This window comes from Mustela putorius, unplaced genomic scaffold (assembly GCF_011764305.1).
Source record: "Mustela putorius furo isolate JIRA1106 unplaced genomic scaffold, ASM1176430v1.1 tig00000421_pilon_pilon_pilon, whole genome shotgun sequence".
Classification (NCBI taxonomy): domain Eukaryota; kingdom Metazoa; phylum Chordata; class Mammalia; order Carnivora; family Mustelidae; genus Mustela; species Mustela putorius.
In genome coordinates, this window is record NW_025421375.1 from 6,525,961 (window position 1) to 6,541,226 (window position 15,266).

Consider the following 15,266-nt stretch of genomic DNA (forward strand, 5'->3'; position numbering starts at 1 on the left):
TCACCCACACCGTGAGCCCACCTGACCCCGGCATAGGCCCTCCTGGACAAAATCTTTCTTCAATTCTTTCCAATTAAAAAAAAATTTTTTTTAAATCACCAAATTACTTAGCCTTAGTATCAAGCATTTGACCCAAAAGAGAAACCTCCAGCCCTTTAGGGCAGGGTCCAATTCATCACTATGTCAAGCTTTGTCACAAGTCTTGTCACAGCTGTTATCCTATGAAAAGCAGATCAAGGCTTCCAAGAACATGCCCAGCATAAGCTCCAAGCACTTTAAAGAGCTCACAGTTTCTGCTCACAGCCCAGAGGAAGCCTGACAACTACCCAGTTGTCAAGGGTCCCTTTGCCTCCCCCTTGTCCTGGAATCAGGGCCAACACTGGTTTGGGGATAAGAGAGACCTGGCAGGTCCACGCTCCCCTGGGACTGCCATAGGATACCTTTCTCCCCTCTCCACTCCCTGTGCCTAAAATCACCCAGGCCCCATTCGGACAGCACTATTCTTGCCAGTTTGTCATGGCATGAGATGGTAGAAAGATGTCCTGTAAAGGAGCCCTGGGCCGAGAGAGAGAACACAGAATTCCAGATGGAGTTCAAAGTACACCCATCAGTACTGGAGTACAATGGGGGCCATAGTCTGAAATCTCCCCAAAGGCCCAAGGAACACAGCCCATTCTCTGCATAGACAGCAAGTAGGGGTGAACTTATAGACCTGCAGATTCATTTCATTCCCCCCAAAAAAAGTTTATTCTTCAGCACTTCATACTTGGCAAGAGTTAATTGCAATGTCAAGTCATACAATGATTAAATTCAGAAAAGATTTCTGGTTCAGAGAAAAGCCCTTGAGACCAGCTTTGATTCCATCAGCACATGGTAAGGGACCCAAGTGGGAGAGGCAGCAGAGGGAGGGTTAAGGGGAATACTTAGCCAGTGATTAAATGTCATTTTCCTTGAGTCAAGCGATTCTCATTTTATTCAAGTGTCCTGGAAAATGATGAACTTTTTTTTTTTCATTTTGGGGAATTCTTTTTTGGCCAATGAATAACTCTCAATCATCTGCTTTTAAAAGTATTGTGCAATTTCTAAGGAATGATTTTTTTTTTTTTTTTTTTTTTTTTTTTTTAAATCAGGCTGACACTGCCAACTCCTGCTGGTTGGGGTTTTCCGAATCACCTACAGAAAGACGGCTGCTCTGTGGAGAGCCTGTCTGGGACACTGGCCTATATATCCTGTGCCCCAAAGCATCTGTTTCCTCAAAGATGTAGCCAGGGGGCTCAGCATATGAGGCCGGGCACCTGCCCATATCCTTAGGAGTAAAGCTGATGCTGTATGTGGTCTGGCCCTCCACAGGGATATTTCCTTGTGGGCCGGCCCAGGGAGGTTTACAGCTTTTGGTATTAATGGGTGGGTGGGGCACATAATGGGCCCGAGTCGTGGTCAGACAATCCAAGGGCTCGGTGGGAATGTTCAGCTGGGGAACGGGCTTGACTAGCTCTGGGCGCATGCTAGGCCACTGCTTATAGTCGTCCTTGGTAGTAGAGGAGCCTTCGAAGTGACCACACTTCTTGACTGAGAGCACTGGTCGGCACAACTGAGCTGGGGCACCCTTAGGGTATGTGTAATGGGCCTGCACTGTGGTCAGAAGGTCCATCTTTTCTTCAGGAGGGACATAGGTGACAGGAACTTTGGAGAACATCTGGGGCGTTGGCCAAGCTTGGTATTTATCTCGAAACTCAGTGGTGTTAGAGAAAGGCATGTCAAAACCACAGGGCCTGGTCGCAGGTTTCAAGCTCTTGGCTGGCTCTCCCCTCAGGCCCCGGTAGGATTCCTTGTGGGTGGTAAGGCTTTCAAAGGGGATTTCACAGGGTCTGAACTTCTCCGCTTCGTACACAAAGCGCTTCTCCATTGGGTGGGCCACGTAGCTCATCTTGTAGTTAGTCAGATCCTCCAGGGGGATGTTACAGAGCTTGGGCACAGCCAGAGGCTTACAACTCAAGGTGTTCACTCGGCTCTTTACAGAATAGTCATCCTGGTGTGTAGTTCTACTATCAAACCGGGTCGATACTGGCCGGTAGTGGTGTTCTGGACGCAGGAGCTCTCGTCTTGGTTGGTTCCATGGTAAGTAATCAGCTGAAAATAAAACAGTAGTGGTGACTACTTATCAATCAAGTCCACTTAACTTGCATGTATTCTAAGGGGCCTCAAAGCCTTAAACCGGTCTCCAATGAGACAAGGGAAGAGGAGAACAGATCTCTTCTACTACGTCAACCAAGGGTTTAATATTTCAACTTTACGGTATTTGGAAGTTACTATGCAGAACAGATGAATTGACAGGAGTCTCATCATAACCCACAATGCTACATGCAGGGATTTTAGAGAGTCCACAGCTGTGGGAGGATCTAGAATTTGATTCCAGCTGAGGAGTGCACTGGCGTACCTTGATCGAAGAATGGTTCTATTCCTCTATGGGGAAGGGGCCCTCTCTGAATTAGCACAGAGTGGAAAGATATGCAGGGTGTAGTGAGATAGGGGATTCACAGCCCACCACTGGTGGGCCACCAGCCAGACCAAGCAGACCTCCCTTCTCATCCATGGGGTGATCATGATTACATCCCTTTAACCCACACATGTAATCCACATAAATCAAATATGCTGCCTCAAGAGAATAAAGGCATTGTATTGGCTGGAGAGAGAACAGCAGATGCCACATGCATAGAGTTTATCATGTGATAGGCAATATTCTAAATACTTTCTATATTAACTCTTTTAATCTTCAGACAGTCCTAATCAGATGGGTGCTTTCAATATGCCTGTTTTATAGATGTAGAAACAGAGGCACCGAGAACTTAGGAAACTTGCCCAAGGTCACTTGCCTAAACGTGAAAAAGCATGGCTGCAAACCCAGATCCAGAATCCAGCTCTGGACCCACTCTACTACCTGGTTCTGACAATCGAGGAACACTAACTATGCACCAGCTAACTACACTCAGGAATTTCCATGCATAACCTTGTTTCATCTTACACTCACGCTTTATATGGGTGTAATTACCTCTATTTTACAGATTTCCAAAAGCAGGATTCAGAGTGGCTAAGAAACTTTTCTAAAGGTCACATGGCTAGGGAATTAAGAGTTGGAATTTAAACGACATAGTTGACTCCAATATCATGTTCTTCCTACAGCCTCTATTATGGCTAGGAGCACAATATATCTAGAGAGAATGAAGGTTAAAGGAAAATGAAAAATAACCAGGGAATATTTGCAGAAGAAGGAGAATTTCAGAATATTTGAAGAATGAAAAGCATAGGTCAACCATATCTAGGGCATGTCGGTCTCAAGAGGAACCTTTGCTATGGGACTGGCATGGCCATGATAATGAGAGGACTGCACCCGAAGAAAATAGGCCCTAAAAATGGCCTCCATGCATACTGAGGAGCAAGTTTTGTCCTCAAATCATACTCTAGGATGCTTTTAAAGTAACTTCCCCATAAATCCTAGGGGCATATTTGACACTGAAATCTAAATGAGAAGAATAGGGCAGCAAACCATACCATTCAAACACCTTGATAGTGCTTCCACTCTTGTCATAATACTGGGCTCCCACCCAAGTCCTACATTGTCTCCACTGTGTCCATCAACTACCAGATCTAAACTAACCAGTATGAAATCCTAGTGAACCTTCTGAATCCACAGGGAATTCTCCTACTTACAGCTTTACAAAGAGTTAGGAACAAAAACAGCTTCTGAGGAGTCTTGGTTATATAGGGCCAATACCAGTGGAGTCCATAGGCACACTTCTTAAAAACATTTTTACTGAAATAAAATCTTTATAACACAAAATGCACCATCTTACCTTTTTAAATTATGGAATAATGTTTACAGAGTTGTGCAACCATCACAAAAACTCAGTTACAGAACAATTCTACTATAAATCTATAAAAATCTATAAATCTAAATCTAGATTTTATAAATTAGATTTTATAAATCTAAAAATCTTGATCTATAAAAATATAGATCAAGCCCATCTGCAATTGATCTTCACTCCCATTACCAGTCAACCATTCTATCTGCTCTTGGTCTCTATAGATCTGCCTTTTCTGATCATCTTATATAAACTAAATTGGACAGTACCTTGAGATCCATCCCTGTTGCAGCATGTATCAGTTCACTCCTTTTACTACTGAATAGTATTACCCTTTCCATTCATTGACTGATGAATATTTGGGTTGTTTCTACTTGTTAGCTATTAGGAAAATTTCTGCTATAAACATTCATGGTCTTTGTATGGGTATATATTTCATTTCTCTTAGGTAGATACTGAGAGCAGAATGGCTAGGTTATATGGTATATCTACGTTTAGCTTTTTAAGATAGTACAAACTTTCCCTAGTGGATGTACCATTTTACCTTCTCACCAGCAAGTTGTGAAAGTTCTAATTCCTCCACACCTTCACCAACATTTGTTTTTAAATTATAGACACTATAGTTGGTGCTTACTAGTATGCCACCACAGTTTACTTTACATTTCCCCCTATAACTCATGATGGCAATAAAAAGAAACACAGAGTTAAAGAAAAGGAGCAGACACAGGAATATTCCCAAACTTCCCTATGACCCTGCAATTGCACTCCTGGGTATTTACCCCAAAAATATAGATGTCATGAAAAGAAGGGCCATCTGTACCCCAATGTTTATAGATAGCAGCAATGGCCACGGTCACCAAACTATGGAAAAGAACCAAGATGCCCTTCAACAGACGAATGGATAAGGAAAATGTGGTCCATATACACTATGGAGTATTATGCCTCCATCAGAAAGGATGAATACCCAACTTTTGTAGCAACATGGACGGGACTTGAAGAGATTATGCTGAGTGAAATAAGTCAAGCAGAGAGAGTCAATTATCATATGGTTTCACTTATTTGTGGAGCATAACAAATAGCATGGAAGACATGGGGAATTAGAGAGAAGGGAGTTGGGGTAAATTGGAAGGGGAGGTGAATCATGAGAGACTATGGACTCTGAAAAACAATCTGAGGGGTTTGAAGTGGCGGGGGGAGGTGGGAGGTTGGGGTACCAGGTGGTGGGTATTATAGAGGGCACGGATTGCATGGAGCACTGGGTGTGGTGAAAAAATGAATACTGTTATGCTGAAAATAAATAAATTAATTTTTTTAAAAAAAACACAAAAAAGAAAAAAAAAGAGCTGAACAAAATGGAGATAAGCCCTATGCTAGATAGAGAATTCAAAGTAAAAGTCATAAAGACATTCACTGGACCCTAAAGAAGAGTTTGCAGTGAGAACTTCAACAAAAAGACAGAATATACAAAAAAGAACAGTCAAACTGAATATATAACTGAAATTAAAAATATACCACACGGGAATCAAGAGCAGATTAGAGATACAGATTAGAGATACAGAAGAATGGGTCAATAATCTGGAAGACAGGATAATGAAAGCAATCAACGCAAACATCAAAGAGAAAAGAAAATATCTAAAAATGAGGATAGGTTAAGGGACATCTGCAACATCACCAAACATAATAACATTTACACTACAGAGGTCCCAGGAGAAGGAGAGACATATGGGGACAGAAAACCTATTTTTTTTCCCACAATTTCTCGTTGTGCCTTTATTATGATGTGTCATGACCAGCATTTTTTTTTCCTCTTCCTAATGCTTTTTTTTTAATTAAATTAATTTATTTTCAGAAAAACAGTATTCATTATTTTTTCACCAGAAAAACTATTTGAAGAAATTTCTAACCTAGGAAATAAAAGAGACATCCAAGGTCCAGGAGGCACAGAGAGCCCCTAACAGGATGAATCTAAAGACATCCACACCTACATACAATAATTACATACATACATACAATACATATAATAATTAAAGTTACAACGATTAAGGATAAAGAGAATCTTAAGAGCAGGAGGAGAAAACAGTTACATACAAAGGAAATGCTATAAGGTTGTGAGCTGTTTTTTAGCAGAAAGTCTGAAGGCTAGAGTGGCATGATATATTCAAGATACTGAAAGGAAGAAAAAAAAAACCTACAACCAAGAACACTCTACCCAGCAAGGCTCTCATTCAGAACTGGAGGAGAGAAAGGATTTCCCAAATGGAAGTTAAGAGTTCATCACCAGTAAACTAGCCTTATTAGAAATGTTGAAGTGACTTCTTTAAATGGAAAGAAACTGCCACAACTAGAAGAAAATATGAAAGGATAATATTTCATAAGTAAAAGAAAACATACAGTAAAAGTAGTAATCACTTATGATGCCAGTATGGAGGTTGAAACACAAAAGTAGTAAGACCAGTTATATCTACAAAAAGTAGTCAAGAAATACACAAAAAGAAGTAAAATACAACATCAGGTACACAAAATGTAGATGGGGAGGAAAAAATTCGTGCTTTTAGAATGTATTTAAACTTAAGCAATCACCAACTTAAAATAGACCTATTGACTGCCATACACATAGGAGATTGTATGTGACCCAATGGTAACCATAAACCAAAAACTTGTAATACACAAAAAATAAAGAGAAAGGAATCCAAGTATAGCATTAAAGAAAGAAAGCCATAAAGCCACCAGGAAAGAGAACAAACTACAAGGAAAAAAGAAAGTAACAGAGAAAAACTAAAAACAACAAAAACAACCAGAAAACAATTAATGAAATGGCAATCATTAGAGTCCGGGACCACCAGACAGATTCACAAGTGAATTCCACCAAACAGTTTAAGAAGATTAATACCTATTTTCCTCTAAACTATTCCACAAAAGAACAGAAGAGGAACGAAAGCCTCCAAATGCATTCTATGAGGCATTACCCTGATACAAAAAAACAGAAAAAGACACTATGAAAAAAGAGAACTACAGGCCAATAGCCCTGATGAACATAAGGATGTTGAGGACAACAAAATATAAGCAAACCACATTCAAAAATACATTAAAAGGATCATTCACCATGATCAGCTGGGATGTATTCCAAGGATGCAAGGATGATTCAATATTCATAAATCACTCAACAGAAGCGCAACATCAACAAAAAGAATAAAAACCATATAATCCTCTCAAGAGATGTTAAAAAAAAAAAAAGCATTCAACAAAATTCAATATCCCTTCACAATTTAAAAATATCTCAACAAAATGGGTTTAGAGGGAACATATTTCAACATAATAAAAGCTACATATGAAAAACCCATAGTTAATACCATCCTCACTGATGAAAAACTGAGAGCTTTTCCTCTAAGATCAGGAATGAAACAAGTATGTCCATTCTTTCCACTTTTATTCAACATGCTGCAAGCCGAAGCCCCAGCAATCAGACAAGAGAAAAAATAAAAGTTATCTAAATTAGCAAGAAAGAAGTTAAGTTGTCACTACTTGCAGATGACATAATACTAAACATAGAGAACCCTGAAGATTCCAGCAAAAAACTACTAGAATAGATGAATTCAGTAAAGTTGTAGAATACAAAATTAATACACAGAAATCAGTTGTGTTTCTATACAGAAATAAGAAAATAACAAAAAGGGGTGCATGGGTCATTCAGTTATGTGTCTGCTTTTGGCTCAGGTCATGATCCCAGGGTCCCGAGATCTAGCCCTGCACGGGGCTCCCAGCAGGGAGTCTGCTTCTCTCTTTTTCACCCTCTGCCCCTCCCCATCACTCATTCTCTCTCTTTCAAAAAAATAAAATCTTTTAAGTAGCAAAAAGAAAAAATAATTTTATTTACAAGTGTGCCAAAAAGAATAAAATACCTAGGAACTTAACTAAGGAAGAAAAGACCTGTACTCTGAAAACTATAAAACCCTGATGAAAGAAATTAATGATACAAATGGAAAGATATTCCATGGGTTAGAAGAATTAATATTGTTAAGATGTCCATATTACCTAAAGCAATCTACAGATTCAGTGCAATTCCTATCAAAATACCAATAGCATTTTTCACAGAACTAAAAAAACAATTTGTAGACAACCACAATACAAACCCAAAGAGCCAAACCAATCTTGAGAAGGAATAGAGGTGTCCCAATCCCAGATTTGAAGATATACTACACACAGTTATAGTAATCAAAACAGTATGGTACTGGCACAAAAACAGACTTACAGATCAATGGACAAAATTCAGACAGAAATAGACATATACATATATGATCAATTAATCTCTGACAAAGGAAACAAGAATATGCAATGGGAAAAAGACACTCTCCTCAATAAATGCTGCTGGAAAAAAACAGGATAGCTACATGCAAAAGAATGAAACTGGACCACTTTCTAAAACCACATACAAAAATAAATCAAAATACATTAAAGGCCAAAACGTGACACCTCAAACCATAAAACTTCCAAAATATAGGCAGTAACCTCTTGGACAAATTTAGGATGATTTTCTGGATCTGTTTCCTCAGGCAAAGGAAACAAAATTTTTAAAAAACCATGGGGAAGGTGTTGGGCCCCTGGGTGGCTCAGTCAGTTAAGCATCTGCCTTAGGCTCGGGGTCATGATCCCAGAGTCCTGAGATTGAGCCCCACATAAAGCTCCCTGCTCAGTCAAGAGCCTGCTTCTCCCTCTCCCTCTGCCCGCCACTCTGCCTACTTGTGCACTATCAAATAAAATCTTTAAAAAAAAGAAAAACTATTGGGACTACCTCAAACTAAAAAGCTTTTGTGCAGCAAAGGAAGCCATCAATAAGAGGAAAAGGTGACATACTGATTGGGAGAAAATATTTGCAAATCATATATTTGATAAGGGGCTACTATCCAAAATAAATAAAGAACTCCTACGACTCAATAAACTCAATAGCAAAAGAAAAAAAAATTCAATTTAAAAAACGGGTATGGAGCACTGGGTGTGGTGTATAAACAATGAATTCTGTTATGCTGAAAAGAAATTAATAAAAAAAAAATGGGCAGAGAATCTTAATAGACAGTTTTCCAAAGAAGACATACAGATGGCCAACCGTTACATGAAAAGTTGCTCAACATCATTAATCTTTAGGGAAATGCAAATTAAAACCAAAATAAGATATTACCTCAAACCGGTCAGAATGGCTAGTTTCAAAAATACAAGAAAAACCAAATGTTTGGTAGGATATAAAGAAAAGGAAGGCCTCATACACTGTTGGTGGGAACTAAGTAAAGTGGTACAGCCACTGTGGAAAACACTATGGAGGTTCCTCAAAAATTTTGTATACAAATAGCATATGAGTCAATAATTCCACTACTGGATATTTGCCCAAAGAATATAAAAACACTGGGACACCTGGGTGGCTCAGTATGTTAAGCATCTGGCTTCAGCTCAGGTCATGATCCTGGGGTCATGGGATTGATCCCACATCAAGCTCTCTGCTCAGCAGGGAACCTGCTTCTCCCTCTCCCTCCCTGCTCCCTATGCTTATGCTCTATCATATGAATAAATAAAATCTTTAAACAAAAAAAAAAGAAAGAAAGAAAAGAAAAACATGAATTTGAAAAGATATGAATCCATATTTTGTTGCAGCATTACTTACCATAGTCAAGATATGGAAACAACCCAAGTGTCCACTTACAGATGAATGGATAAAAATGTGTATTTATACACAATGGAGTATTACCCATAAAAAGTATGACATTTTGCCATGCATGACAAAATGGATGACCTAGAGGTTATTACACTAAGTGATAAGTCAGAGAGAGAAAGATCAATACCATATGATTTTGCATGTATGTGGAAACTAAAAAACAAAATGAACAGCAAAACCAGACTCTAAAATTGAGAGAACTGGTGTTTGTCAAAAGGGTAGTGGGAGTTGGGCCAAATGGGTGAAGGAGATAAGAAATACAAACTTCTGGTTGTAAGTCACAGGGATGAAAAGTATAGCATAGGGACTATAGTCCATAATGTTGTAATATACTTACCATGATGAGCATTTTATAACATATATAATTGATTATAAATTTGTTATATGTCAACTGTATACTTCAATTGATATTTTTCAAATTTTAATAGTAACAAACAGTGTTGAATACCTCTGCATGTGCTTATTAGCCATTCAGACGTCCTTTTTGGTAAAATGTCTTCAAGTCATTTGCCCATTTTTTAAATTGTTTATCATCTTACTATCAAGTTATAAGTTATCTGCACATTCCAGATACAAGTCTTATACCAGATAAGTGATTTGTAACTATTTTTTCCCATTTATCAGTTATGGTCTCATTTTCTTAATAATTCTTTTGAAGCACACAGAAGTTTTAAATTTTTATAAGATGAAATTTTTTTCCTATGTCTTGGCCTAAAAGATTTATAGTTTTACATCTTACATCTAGGTCTCTGATCTTTTCTGATTTTTTAGTATGATGTAAGGTAAAGACCTAAGTTCATCTTTTTGCATACAGATCTTCAATTTTTCCAGCATCATTTTTCAAAATGACAAAATTTTAGCCATTCTAGTTCATTTCAATTTGATATATAAAATTCAGGATCAGCTTGACAATTTCTGGGGGAAAAAGCAGTCTGTTGGGACTTTGATAGGAACAGCATTGAATCTTTAGATCAATTGGGGAGCAACTCTAGCTTATTAAGCATTGTATCTTCTAACCCATGTACATGGATTATCTCACCATCTATTTACATATTTCTCTCAGCACTGTTTTTGAAGTTCAGTGTACATGTCTTAAAGGTCTTTCTCAAAAAATTATCCCAAATATTTTATTAATTTTGAAGCTATTGAGGAGAACTTTTTCTTAATTTCATTTTCCAATTGTCAATGTTAATATATAGAAATACATTATATATACTTGGCTGAATTTATGTATTCATTCTAGTGATAATCCCTTAGGATGATCTGCACACAGGATATCAGATAATCCCCTAGGATTATCTGCACACAGGATTATGTTGTCTGAGAATAAGAGAGTTTTGTGTCTTCCTAATTTAGATGCATTTGCTTATTCTTCTTGCACTACGTACTGGCTATAACCTCCAGAACAATGTTCAATGGAAGGGGTAGGAGCAAACAACTAGACTGGTTCCCAATCTTAGGGCACAAAGCATTCAGTCTTTCTGCATTGTGTGATATTAGCTATAGGGCTCTCTGTGGATACTCTTTAGCAGGCTGAGGAAGTTCCCTTCTAATGCTAGCTTGTTGACAGCTTTTATGATGATCAGATATTGTCAAATGTCTTCTCTGTGTCTCTAATCATGTGGTTTTGTCTTTTACTTTACTAATGTGGCATATTAATTTATTTTTGATTTACTTTCTTATTTCTGAATGCAAACAACCTTGCATTCCTGGTACAATCCTTACAGTTTTATGATTATTGGTTGTTTTTTTAAAATAGAACAGAGTAGACATTACCTACATAATTACCTTTTTATCAATGCACTTTATTTCCTTATGTGGATTTGTATTACTGTTCAGTATTAATCCAGTCCAAAGGACTTTTTTATTTCCTATAAGGAAAGTTAGCTAGTTTTCATCTTGGAATGTCCTTATTTTCTCTTAACATGATCTTTTGCCAGTTATAGAATCCTTGGTTGACAGATTTTTCAGTACTTTGACTAGGTCATCTTTCTGCCCTCAGTCCTCCATTGTTTCTGATGAAAACTTAGTTGTTACTGTCATTTCCCTGTATGTGGTAAGTTTTTGGGGGGGTTTTTTTTTCCTCCTTTGCTTCTTTCCAAATCTTTGCCGTTGGCTTCCAACAGTTTAAGTATTATGTGACTAAATATGGATCTCTGTTTATTCGATTTGGACTATGCTTCTTGGATATGTAGATTAATATTTCTTCCGCCTTTTTCTTCTTCTGGGGTTCCCATCATGAGTACATTGTACAGTTGATGATATACCACAACTCTGAGTTTCTATTTTTCTTCCTTCTTTCCTGTTCTTCAGATTGGATAGTATTTATTGATTTATCCCCATTTTCGCTGATTCTTCCTTCTGCCAATTTAAATCTACATTTAAGACACTATAATTATTTTGTTATTGTCCTTTCAATTCCAATGTTTTCATTTAATTTTTACGGATTCCTTTTATTGGTATTCTCTAATAAGAAACTATTATAACTATTATAATCTTCAAACACGATTTCCTGGGGTGCCTGGGTGGCTGAGTCAGTTAAGTGTCAATTTTTTTTTTAATATTTTACTTATTTGAGAGAAAGAGTGAGAGAGAGGCAGAGCATGAGCAGGGGGAGGATCAGAGCAAGAGGGAGAAGCAGACTTCCCACTGAGCAGGAAGCAATGCAGGGCTCAATCCCTGGACTCCGGGATCAAGCCCCAAACTGAAGGCAGATGCTTGTTTAATTGACCAAACCACCCAGGCACCCCTAAGCATCTAACTCTAGATTTTAGCTCAGGTCTGAATCTCAGGGTTGTGAGATCAAGCCCCACAGTAAGCTCTGTGCCTACTTAAGAGTCTCTCCCCCTTCCTTCCGCCCCCCCCACCCCCAACCCCACCCCTCCACTCAGTCTTACACAGGTGTGCACATGCTCTCTCTAAAAAAAATAAATAAGAAATAAAAATAAATCATGTTTCCTGTTGTTCTTTGGACATATTTATAATAAGTACTTTGAAATAGTCTGCCAGATCTAATATCTAGGCCTCTTCAGATGTAGTTTTTGTTTTGTTTTAAATATTTTATTTATTTATTTGACAGAGATCACAAGTAGGCAGAGAGGCAGGCAGAGAGAGAGGGGGAAGCAGACTCCCTGCTCAGCAGAGAGCCTGATAATGGGGCTCGATCCCAGGACCCTGAAATTATGACCTGAGCTGAAGGCAGAAGCTTCACCCACTGAGCCACACAGGCACCCCCAAACGTAGTTTTTATTTACTGCTTTTTCTCCCTGAACTACATTTCTCTGTTCCTTTTTATACCTTATACTTTCTTGCTAAGAACTCAGCATTTCAGATAATATGCTATAACAACTCCTAATGCCAACTCCACTGCAAGCTGTTTTTGCTGTTTAGTGACTTGCCTACAGTAATTCTATGGAGTCTTTTGTCCCCAGCAGAGTGTAGCCACTGATGTTTTGCTTAGTTTCTTCTTCTAATTGTTTTTAAGCCAAGATTCCTTAAAGTCACCCTGTGTTAGCATTGTTTAGTAATTAGCCAATGATTATCGAAAGTTATGCTTAAACACCTTATGCCAGTAAGTCTTTCAACCCTTTGCTAATGAATCTGTGTGTGGGTTAGGGAACACAGTCAAAGATCAGACCATTTACAACTCTGCCTTGACTATTCATTTCTTCTGGGATTTCTTGTATCTCCTCTCTACCTGGACCAGGCATCATCTTCAGCCAGAGAAGAAGGCCCTGTCTCTTATCTCTCTTGAGCCTGCGTACTGCCTTGCCCATATACAGTCTTCTGTATATGGCACACGTAAGAGCTAATCAAGGCCTTTCCTATTCTCTGGATGTCCTTACTAGATTTCTGGCTGCTCTGCTGCTTACCCCAACTAATTCTGCAACCCCTGACTAGCTACAGAAGCTGTCCTCACTGAGTTTTTTTGAACCCAGTGGGTATGTATTCTACTCCAAGACAAGTTAGCCCCGACTGGCAGAAGACCTTTTGGGCTTCACAGCCCAGCCTACCCTGGGCAGAACCACCACATAGATTAAACCTGGAAGGAAGGGTGATGGAAGCACCACCAGGATAAAAAACCACAAACTCCCACCTTTTATAATGATGGCTTAGCAGTTTTTCTTGAATAAATGCTTCTTGACTTGTTGTGTGTCTTTAGTTGATTTCCAGAGCCCTAACATGGTTGGTTTTTATTGTTTTGTCCAGTTTATTGTTGCTTTTTAGGAAGAGGATTTACTGAGCTCCTCACTCCAACCCTCCAGAAGTCTGGACATCCCACCCCCAGGCATACTCTTAAGTTTATTTTAGGCCAATAATACTACCAACTCTTTCTTTTAAATTTGCCTCATTTTAATTGAAAATCTAATCTTTCTCTGAGAGCCATTAATGGCTCTATCAGCATCTTGAAAGCATTAGGGGCCTTGGAGGGAACCATCTTGCTGAATATAAACCACATGTTTCCCTTTCAGACTTCAGGCCCCACTCAAATGGGGGCATCTACCTGTAGATGCCTACACACTGCCTCAAGGTGCGTGGGGGTGGGGAGGAGAGGGTTTTTCTGGCCCTCTTCTGTGATGGATGAGGTGTTAAGAAAACAGGTTCCTAGGCAGCAAACTGCCTCATGTGATTTCTGACACCCAACAATACAGTCAAAACCACATTATTATCCAACCTCTAACTTCCTCCACCCAACATGTATTACAAAAAAGCCTGCATAGGACCCTGAAAAACCTCAAAATTCCACATGACAAACTATATACATGCCTGAAAAGCTATCAGTAAAGCCCTTCAGGGCCAGGGTGTCATGTGGGTAATTGGTAAGAATCTCTTTAGAAGGGATTGCATTCAGTAATATGTCTTTAAGGAAAAAAAAAAAATCCTTAGCTAAACCTAAAGCTGAGCATCAAGTAATTACACTTTCAATCTTCCCAATTGCAGTGTTTTGAAAACGTCAAAATTACAACCAAATGCTGCTGGAGCATATTTAATGGTGGTTTTCTGGACTCCGCCAAAGGTGCTGGCCATAATAGAAGAAAAAAGTTTGCATATTTTTCTTGTAGAGCTATAGTACATGGAACACAGACATAACATAGATGGCACCCGTTGAAATACACACATTTAATGACCTTGGACTTTGGTTTTGTTCTTCTCCTTTGGGAGAAGAATCAATATATGTCCATAAAACTATGAAGGATGCTATGGAAAAGACTTCCTTGAGCACCTGGGTGGCTCAGTGGGTTGGGCCTCTGCCTTCAGTTCAGATCATGATCTCAGGGTACTGGGATCAAGCCCCACATTGAGCTCTCTGCTCAGCAGGGAGCCTGCTTCCCCCTCTCTCTCTGCCTGCCTCTATGCCTACTTATGATCTCTGTCAAATAAATAAATAAATAAATAAATCTTTAAAAAATTTTGAAAAAAAGGATTTCCTAAGGAAGCAAATGTCCACAAGAGACAAGTCATGGAAAGGTGATACACCAAGTGATGAGGCAAGGGTGTGGCCCCCTCATTCATGCACAAGGCTTTGCAAGGGAGAGTAACTGTCCTGCTTCACTCCTGCTCTAAGCAAGGACCCACAGAGTAATGGACTAGGTGGGGATTTGAATAAATCTAAGTCCAGACTGTGTCACCTGGAGCCTTATAAACAACGATTCATTCATTGATTTCCTCGCTAAAAAAACAGACATTTTTCATGCTCCCCCTAA

General features: G+C 38.9%; 1 protein-coding gene across 1 annotated transcript in view; it reads right to left on the reverse strand.

The window, feature by feature from the left end:
• Positions 1-231: 231 nt before the first annotated feature.
• SAXO1 (stabilizer of axonemal microtubules 1) overlaps positions 232-15,266 on the reverse strand; it is a 103,004-nt gene continuing 87,969 nt past the window's right edge. Inside the window, exon 4 of the mRNA XM_045079655.1 lies at positions 232-2,130. Coding sequence (XP_044935590.1) covers positions 1,127-2,130 — 1,004 coding nt within the window. The 3' untranslated portion in view covers positions 232-1,126. The remainder of the gene's footprint in view (positions 2,131-15,266) is intronic.